General features: G+C 34.6%; 1 protein-coding gene across 1 annotated transcript; it reads left to right on the plus strand.

Annotated features, from left to right (window-relative positions):
* The first annotated feature begins 45 nt into the window (after window positions 1-45).
* LOC140159212 (ciliary microtubule associated protein 1A-like) lies at window positions 46-2,576 on the plus strand. Its single transcript, XM_072182606.1, has 4 exons — window positions 46-315; window positions 571-681; window positions 1,120-1,233; window positions 1,720-2,576. The coding sequence occupies exons 1-4, from the start codon at window positions 195-197 to the stop codon at window positions 2,199-2,201; spliced, it is 828 nt and encodes a 275-aa protein (XP_072038707.1). The 5' UTR covers window positions 46-194; the 3' UTR covers window positions 2,202-2,576.
* The last annotated feature ends 7,626 nt before the right edge of the window (window positions 2,577-10,202 follow it).

Below are 10,202 nucleotides of genomic sequence, written 5' to 3' on the forward strand. Positions count from 1 at the left end.
ACACAATCACAAAGAAGTGCGTCCCTGGGCGTCCCTGGTGACGATAAAAACACCGGGAGAGGTTATAAATCGGAGCAATGATTAGCGGAACTCATTCATGGTAAAGATCGAGCTACAACACACATTGGAAGAACATTGCACTACTTTATAATTACTATACAACTTACAAGAAGTTTCAAACTAACATCTTAAAGATGGAGAAAAGCAAGAAGAAGGAACGCTCTCAATCTCGTGCGGAGTCAATCAGATCAGCTTATGCAACTAGTCTGGCCAGCAATGGAAAACCAAAAGTGAAAATTGCAGCTAGAGAAAGAGGTAATTTTTTGTTACATTTTGTGGTTTGTTGGTGAATGTTTTTAGCATTTCAGTTTGGTTCACGTCAAAACAATCCAAGATTCAAGACAAATTAAAATCAACTTTAGTGATAGGCCTACTTTAAAATCATGATGTGGTATAGCTACTTCCTCGTGTATAATTTTGGAAAATATTTAGCTAAAAAAATGTATATAGGCTAGTTATTGTTTTGAATGTTTTAACTTAATGTTATTTTGTTTCTATTTTGTTACACAGGACCAGGACCGGGTCGCTATGGGCTGCCTTCTACTTGTGGTTACGTGGAGCATGATTTTACCAAACACATGAAACCATCTTACTCTTTGGGTGCAAGATTAGAAAATTCAAGTAAGTATTTTATAATTTTTTAAATTCTTTTTATAATTTTGCTTGATTCTAAAGTACTAAAGTTCATACAAAGTCTGAAGATCCTCTCATCTTTTTGCGATGTATAAAGACCTGTGTATGTTCAGTACAGTCTGTGTTTATGCCGGTGACCATGGTGTCTATTGATCAAACATGAATGGTGTAAATAGACGATAACAAAAAGCTAACCAGATTAAACTTTAGCTTCTTTTATGGTTGATAATGCAAGTTGGCGTCGTTTTCGGCTTAGAATACTGGTTTTAAAATGTGCATGTAAGTTGATACAGAGATATCTGGTTGATATAAAGCATGAAAATATCTACTACCAACTCGTTGGATGCATGATTTATGCAAAACAACACTTTTTATAGAGTTGAACTGCTTATTCTAACCACTTGTTTTCTTCTTTTTTCTCTACAGTGTTTGCCAGTGAATGTAGTCCAGGACCAAAGTATGCAATAGTTACAAACTACACCAGATTTGGAACTGATGGCACACCTCAATATTCAATGCTTGCAAGGCAGAAAGATCCAAGTAAGTTAATCTGATTACATCTGAAATTTTTCCTAAACCCGTCAAAACACAAAAATGTCTTCTTTTTTTAATTTTGGTCAAAACGTTTTGATAACATTTAAATGTCGGTTTATATAAAGGTCGCAAAATACATTTTATTTTTATATGAAAAAAACATTTCAATAACATTTACAAATGTTGTCAAATTGTTATTGGTAAATATTTTCGGCAAACAGTTTTTGTCAACACTTAATAACATCGAGTTTAAAAAAATGTTTTCTCCTTATCTATGACTCTGCGTTATGGGGAAACTTTTAACCTAAAAAAAATGATTTGAAATTTCTATACACTAATTTGAGTGATAAACTTGTTCATAAAATAAGATGCACAGCATGAGTGATCTATAAAAGCCATTGCCCTCTTGTTTGTTTTAATAAATGTGATGTCGTCTATATTTTTGTATGTTTTTCTAACCACTTTTCTTTTCAATTCTTACTTTTTCAACAGATGTATTCATCACTCCTTCTCCCTACGCCTACAGTCCAGAAAAGTGTCATCCACAAGGTGAAAAACACGCTCCAGTATACACCATGAGGGCCCGCACCCGCTACAGGAAACGCGACCAAGAGCCCGCCCCTAATAGCTACAACCTCCCCAACCTTATCGGTCCACGAATCCCCAACAAAGAAGCCAGTGCGAACTTTTCAATGACTGGAAGACCAAAAGTCGGAAGTTACTTAGATGATCTTCATCAGACCCCTGGACCAGGAAGCCACGATGCAGTTCATCCTGATACCACTAGTACTAAGAAGCCTTTGTATTCAATGCTTGCAAGGAATCAACTTCCAGGAGATAGAACTCTGAAGCCAGGGCCTGGTGCCCATTATCCCGAAAAAGTGACTGTGAATAAGAAGAAATATCCAAGCTCTTCCATGGGAATTCGACACTCGGAATTTGTATGTCCGTTGGTGGTGGAAGTACATGATTGAATATAACATCTCTGTGGACTCAAAACTTTGAGAAGACTTTCATGTTGGTGGAAGTGTAAATTTGTGTACATATAGAGAGATATTATTTATTTTTATATTGACTTTTATATTATTATGAAGAAGTGAAGGGTTGATGGAAAGGTTGACTTGCACTAATGATGCAAGGATTTGTTTGCTCAAATCACGGAGCCAATAAACCAATCATTCGCAATGCAATTTTGAACAAAATGATCTTTCAAATGTGTCAAAATTTGTGAGTGAATCTATTCTTTGAATTGGGCATATAATCACGCTTTATGATAGATCTTTGCTGTAAATCTGCAAACTTTTTCAAAGTGATACGGACAGGTGGCAACATGATGCTTTTTTATAATATTTAGTGGATAAAATGAGCTATTTTATGTATCCAGGCTTTAAGCAAATAATTATATTGTCTTGGGAAATATGTATGTTGCTGAGTCTATGGTTGCTGCTATACTCCTATTCATCCACTTTTGCTTTGATTAAATAATTTCATGTACGCAGAGGATGTGCTTATTTTGCCTATTCTTATATTGCATGCATACTTTAAAAAAATCTGAAAAACAGTACTTCACGATGACAAAGATGAGTAATGACCTTATGATTAAATTAGCAAAGAATGTTGAAGTTGCGCTATTCTTTTGTAATGTATAAAAACAATAATATTGTGTAAGGTTATTGCTTTTTATGTCATTTCTATTCGGGTTTGTTTCTGTTGCTTACACAACAAAAACAGTGTCTAGAGATCAAACACTTTTAAACTATTTTAAACATGTTTACAAACTAAACAAGGCCAAGGATGTCCTGGATATCATGTTTGATTCCATCCAGACTATGTTTAGCTTACCATGTTTACAAGTCAACTTCAAGAAAAGTGTTTTTAAAGATTTAAATTACTAGGCACTGTTTTTGCAGTATTTGACAACAGTTGATAACAGTTGATTTTAAATGTGATAATGAATCAAGCTATTGTTGACAAGTTCTCGTCTTGCCTTTTGATCAATAAAATGTATTAAAATGATTATAAAATTATTTCTTGTGAATTGAGTGTTAATTTTTTGTTTAATATATTGTTGAGGAAATACACTAAATGCTGAGATGACTTGCCTCCCCCATCTCGGCTTGAGATAAAAGCTTTGCCTCTCCCCTTTGCACACACCAACATTTTGGGAACCCAATTTGCAAACCTTTTAATATGGTCTACTCCGGTTTCAGAAACCCCAATTGACCAATTGTTAAAAATAAGGGCAAAAAACATGTGTTTTTATGGTGTTTTTCGTATATGTCGTGACAATCAAGCCCAAAGTTATAATGTAATGTAAGACTATTTCAAGTTACGCATTCTAAATTTTGGAAAACACATTTTTCAATCTTTTTTTAAACCAATCATTTGCAAATTTTGATCTTTCGTATTGAAGATCTAGATTGTTTTTCCAAAACACCTACACAATTGAGGTCGGGGGGGGATGTGTATCTTCAATACGAAATATCAAAATTTTCAAATGATCGTCAGCTTTTCCTCCCTACATATCATTAGATTTATAAATTTTACTTCCAGGACTGTTAAATATGAACAATAAAAAAATATAAATTTCTAATAATTTGCCATAGAATTTATATTATATCGCCAATTTCAAAAAATTTTGATATCAGAATAGGACATTCCTCGTATTCCGAATACAATTTGATATGGCAATGTGCTCTCATGTCCCACAAAAATACCGTGCAAACGTTGTTAGAGCTCTTAACCTTCATTTCATGTTTAAAACTTGAGAATATTTTGTGAATTGTTGACCCAAAATGTTTTTGCTCAGGGCGCCTCATTCTCAAGATGCCAGCAATTTCGAAATTCCACCCATGTTTCGGGTATAGCGTCCCTTTTAAAATGAGAAGCTGGCCAATCCCCCTCCCCAATTAAACATCTTAAATTCGAATTACATTACAGCATCAAATTAAGGCCTCTCAGATCTCTAGTATATAGGCCTATATTAATGTTCATGGTTCACTACCGGTATATCATTAATACATGTCATTTATTATACATGTTATAAGTGCCATTATATATCCCTTATTAAATGATTGGATTTTTAGTTCAGGTCTACTGATAAAGACGTTTCCAGATTCCGAAATATTAAACATTATTTTCCGGGATAATTTTTAATAATTACAAATCAAAGGTCTTGTACAAAATATACCCCCACATACCACGTTGCTATGTAGTCCCTCCCCACATTACATGCATTACGCTTTACAATTAGCAGTAACGTGCGTTTTCCGGAGTCGGGTTCTTCTCTCAATATAAAATAGTGAGACAGGTGTAATTGACAGTCACTTTTTTGTGTGTGGAAAGATCATAGAAACTCTTTACATGATTCATTGTAACATGTATAGAATTAAATGTATAGAAAAACAGGTTTAAAAAATGTAGCTCCACTATACAATATCCTATTGTCTATTCGCTACTTGCACGGTTCCGCCATTATGCACTATGTGCGGGGAGAGCCTCGAACTGGCAGCATACATGAATGGGAATTGAACTAGTCATAACGTTCTGTGTAAGGTTACATAATTCTTCCTTTCATGTATGCTGCCAGTTCGAGGCTCTCCCGCACATAGTGCATAATGGCGGAACCGTGCAAGTAGCGAATTGAGACACTTGAGGTGCCAAAATAAAGCTCTTGCAAAAATCTAGTAGATTTATAAATCCAAAATGTATATTTTTTTAAATTATTTTAGTGCATGGGCATATTTCTAGTAACATCAGAGGGGGTAGGAGGTGTAGCACCTATGATTTCGGGATAAAATGATATCTTGTGTGTACCAATTTTGGCATTATCTCATTAATTGATTTTAAATTTCGGTAATGTATATTTGTAATGTATTTGTAATATCATTTCCCATGTTTTAATGTGCCATTTTGTTGCAAGAGGAGAATAAAAGCCCTGTTTGGGGCATGAGAGGAAAAAAATGGCATATTTGGTCATCTGATTTTATCAATATCCAAGAAACATTTCAAATTAGGTTCTTGCACTAGATAATGGTCTAAAGAACATAAATGCCAACTTTCAGGTCTATAGGGGGTCACTATACTTTAGGAGCTGCATTTTTTTCAAATAGCTTGAAATGTCGACTTTTGGTGAAAAAATGAAATGCGTGAAAAACGTCATGACAAGGGGTTCGAAAACAAAGAAAACTAGTGGCAAATGGTGGTCATAGACAACAAACCTAGCTGGGCATGTTGGTGTTGTGGAGGAATCTGACTCCTGCAAAATGTTCCAAAAATGTTCCCCTGGTTATGAGGTTTGTTGTCACCGAGTTTGAGTCCCGTACTCCTTACAGATGTCAAGAAAATGTATTTCTAAGATTTGACCCCAGATGACATTTGACCCGACCCCCCCAGCTAGGTAATAATAAGATTCTTGTTGTAATTAGCACGCTTTTTATACAATTTGCATAATTTTTCCGGATTTATTTTGTATGTTATGAAAACTACATATACAATGATGAAATGATGATTTTGGCCTATCTAATTACACCTGTCCCACCTTTACTTCATCGCAAATTTGAGCAACTTTGAAATTGGACCCCTATGCACAAGTTGATTTTTTTTTTTTTCCTCCGGCAAATCAAATTTTCATTCCTTAAGGGCGTACTACACCCATATATTGGTTTGATTGGTCTAAATAAATATTTTTTCATTTATAGCTAGGCGATATATGCACGGATCATGTGAAATAAAAAAAATATGAAAAAAAAGAAGAAAAAAGTGCTTTTAAACAATTGTAGTAAGTCATTTTAGCCCTATATATATTTTGTTTACTGTATCCTAGTTACTCAGATGCGTGTTTCATAACAAACCATGATTTATTCTATTCAGCATGTTCAAGTAGGGTACATGAATAGAATACATTAAATCCTTTGTTATACTCTCTATAGAAAATCTAGTGGTGCATGCAAAATATATAAACACTTACACAATGGATGTATAGTCATTAGTCAATAATATTATAATGTGTTGTTAGGAGAAGAAAAGGCTATTAGGTCACCGTATGTCAGGTTATAGGTCAATTGGTTCAGGTCAAATTTAAGCATCAATTTTGAATACACATGTGAGAGTTTGTGATATCATAATGAGGAATAATTTTGCTATTCTGTCTTTAACTGGATATATATCAAGAAGTGCAAGGTGGATATACTAATATACCTTGGGATGTAAATGGTGAGTACAATTTAGAATGCCTAGTTGCGATGGATTTCACAAATAAATATAAAATAGTTACCAAAATCACAAACGTTAAGCTTACGGAAAACTACCCAATATGGTGGTATAGGTGACAAGAAATACAATTTTTTTCAACATTGCTGTAGTATGGTTGTGGTAACCTGCTACCTGTGGCTTAATTAAGTTTCAGTGAAATAATGTCGCAACGGTTAAAAATACAAAATATAGCTCAACATTGAAAATAGAAGCATTTTAACCAGTTCCTTTTTGATAGTTGTGGAGCACCAAGTTCATGAAGTCATAAAAGAAATCAGGAACCACTTATTCCCATTTTACATATCAACTTTATTTCCCTAACGTGTTAGCAACACATATCCAAAATTTTAACGAAATCCGTTGATAGTAAGCTTTCCAAAATGAAGTGAATTATAATCATCAATGATGTACCACCTTTTGGCTTCTACTTTTAAAAGCATGTAAGCTACGTTGATACCGATGCCACCAATAAAACGAGAAGATTTGCCCCCTTCATTTTGCATACCACTTTGTCCATTTTTTTTGTAATTTCTTCACAAAATGCAAAAAAAAAAAAAAAAAAAATCAATGGGTGTAGTACCCCCTTAAACATATTACATATCTTACTCTACCGGGTTTTAATACAACACAAAACAACAACAATACAAAACAAATAGACAGAACAATTTATCACAGCACAATTCTCAAATATAATAGTGTAGATAAAAATCATCGCATGCATTAATTAAATAAGCCCCTCCAAACCTGTCATTTACGTCACAAGTTGATTTTTAATTGACCCTTCCCCGCTCAGGGCCACTTTATAATTTTTGGAGATATCTTCCATGTGTTACGGGAGGTGCAGAAACATAAAAACACTAATTAGGAAACGTTCAAATATGAAATTATGTGCTCGCTGCGTTCGCATCACATAATTAGACAATTTCAAGCTTTAACATAATTGGGGTTTCACCAAAATCTGGTATGAGTATGGGGGGGGGGGGGGGCAAAGATTTGTTGGCATGTCGAAATGGGGGGGGGGATTTTGGCAGACCATCAGTTTCAGAATTCACCACCCTGGGGCCAGGGGTACACATTATTTTTGCACATCCGTAAGAAACATAAAAAGTTGGTTGAGCACTAGGGATGCCCAAGAACAGTGGCGACGAGTATTTTTTGTTCCGGTTTTATACTGAGCCTTTTTTTCGCGCACACGAAATGTCAATTTCAAACTATTTTAGCTCCAAATGAAGGTATTTTGCTATTTGATGTGCCAATGCGCGCGAAGCGTGCAAACTTGTGCAACTATGTTACCCTAATCGGAAGAATTAAACATTGAGGGGACGAGCAGATTTTAGACCGGTTTTCATGGTTTTTTACTGGGACAAGTTTTGCGCGCGAGGATTTCAGACAAGTTTAGCCCAAAATGTACATGATGTACATACATACATACATACATCGATTTATATTGCGCCTATACAATTTTAGCTCTAGGCGCATTACAATAAGAGAAAACAAAGAAAGAAATAGCAATGACAAGAAATGGATCAAATTGGAAAAAGATGGGTTTTTAAAAGCTTTTTGAAGCTTGCCAGTGTTTGGGCCTCTCTGATGTTGCATGGGAGGTTGTTCCAAATTCGAGGACCAAAGGAAGTGAAGGCGTTATCACCAGCTAATGTAGGTGAATTTTGTTATTTTGCGGGCCAGTGCGTGAGATAATTAGACAAGTTTTACCCTATTTTGGACCAGAACATATAGTGTTTAAAGCCTTATGTACGATTTTTCAAATTTCAAATTTGTTATTCTATACTCAACTGCTGCAGCATGCTGACAAATAATAGGGAAGGATTTCTGGCTTTGGGGCGCGAGCCCAAAAGCAAGGGCGGCCAAAACGAAGGGGCGGCGGAAGAAGAAGGGGCGGCAAAAAGAATTAGTAAGGAAAAACGGGCGGGAAAATTTGAAAAAGTAAAAAAATAGCAAAAAAAATGTACTATACATCAAAATGTGTTGCTTTTAGGACGCTAGCGCCTATAATCCTTTTTTTCTTCTTTTTTTCGGGCTGTTGAGGAAGGGCGGCAAAATTGAATTTTCTTCGGCCCCTCGGGGCAGGAGCGGTCACAGCACGCCACTGAGTTGGGTCATGTATAAACATTACAATTATGTCAAAAATCAGGTTTGAAAAAAATTAATCAATTTCATATTATGAGATCGTACATTATGGCTTTAATATCAAGCTAAGTTGCAGAGAGGGCAATTCCTGTGGATTTCTTTCGGTAAATGGAGCATTTTTATGATTTTTAAAATGGGAATTACTCCCCTCCACATAACATTTAAAGTGAATGCTACTGAAAATTTCCCGGAAAGTGTTGCGTAAAGCAGATATTGGCCAAAATAAGAAATCTTTGTAAAAATGAGGAGCAGCACAATCAGGTCAAAATTTGGTATTGAAAGAGCAGTAGAATTATGCACTTATTTACATACCCTCTTAAAGGAGGATTTCGTGATCCTAGCATCCTCTTTTTATGACATTTTTCAGTAGATATCCACGAAAAAAGCTTATTTCCAAAATTTCAGTTGATTCCGATTTTGCGTTTGCGAGTTATGCATGATTATGTGTATTACACTGCTCCATAGACAATGTGTTGTAATTTCGTTCTGGTGCACTAGAACGAAATTCAATTCAAATTTGGCGATATTTTTGCTAAACGAATTAATCTGCAAGAAATATTTGGTACATAAACATTATGTAGCCAGAGGTATCCAGTGGTGTAAAAATCTCAACTTTTTTGGGAAAAGTGGGGGATGAGGCTGTGGATCACGAAATGCCCTTTAATTATTTGTATTTTTCCTGCTGTAAATATTTGTATAATAAAGATTAATTCTTTAATGTGACTATATTAAATTTGTGCATGTTGTCATTCCACAACCATATAACTAATAAATATTTTACACCATATTTCCAATTGGAAAGTAAGGAACATACTAAACACGAGAGTCATGCAAATTCATATAGATGTTTAGGATTTGAAAACTGAAAATCGTCATTCCGTAAGCGAGTCATTTCGTATAAATAACGTTCGCTTAGAATTCATGCTTCATAAATTAAATCTGAACATATTTATTATTTCATTTAGTAGTTCATATTTATTTGTTGATTGTAAACGTTGATCAGTGTAAACTTATTTGAAACTTCATTCCGTATAGGCTCGGTATTGCCCATCCAAAACCTTAGACTAGTCTCAGTCCAAAACAAAACCCTTCTGTCAAACTTTGGATGAGCTAATAAGAATTATTGAAGACTCTTCCGCATTCTTACAAACAAAAAGTTTTTATTATTTTAATTTAAAAGTATTTTCTAACATTTTTTTTATGGAACAGCACCGCAACTTTGGTGGCATAAATTTCAGTAATTGGGCATATTTCACAATATATTTTAATAAGATTGAGCTCAGACACTTTACCGACGTTTACAACACTTAAAAACAATGTTATAATAAACTTTTAATATTTTACTCATACTAAAAGCTGAAAAAGAACCTTTTGAACCCTATTTAGCTGCCATTGCCAAAAATGTTCAAAAGGCCACCGCACTGTTACAAAAGTGTATGTCATAATGTTCTAATAAATAAATAAAAATAATCTAAGTACAATTAGGCCATTCTCGAGCACTGTAATTTGTCATGTCTGTTAGTCATTTTATTTATTTGTTGATTTCATAATCTTTGTTTTATTTTTTTCGTCAG

Source organism: Amphiura filiformis, chromosome 8 (assembly GCF_039555335.1).
Source record: "Amphiura filiformis chromosome 8, Afil_fr2py, whole genome shotgun sequence".
In the NCBI taxonomy this organism is placed as follows: Eukaryota; Metazoa; Echinodermata; class Ophiuroidea; order Amphilepidida; family Amphiuridae; genus Amphiura; species Amphiura filiformis.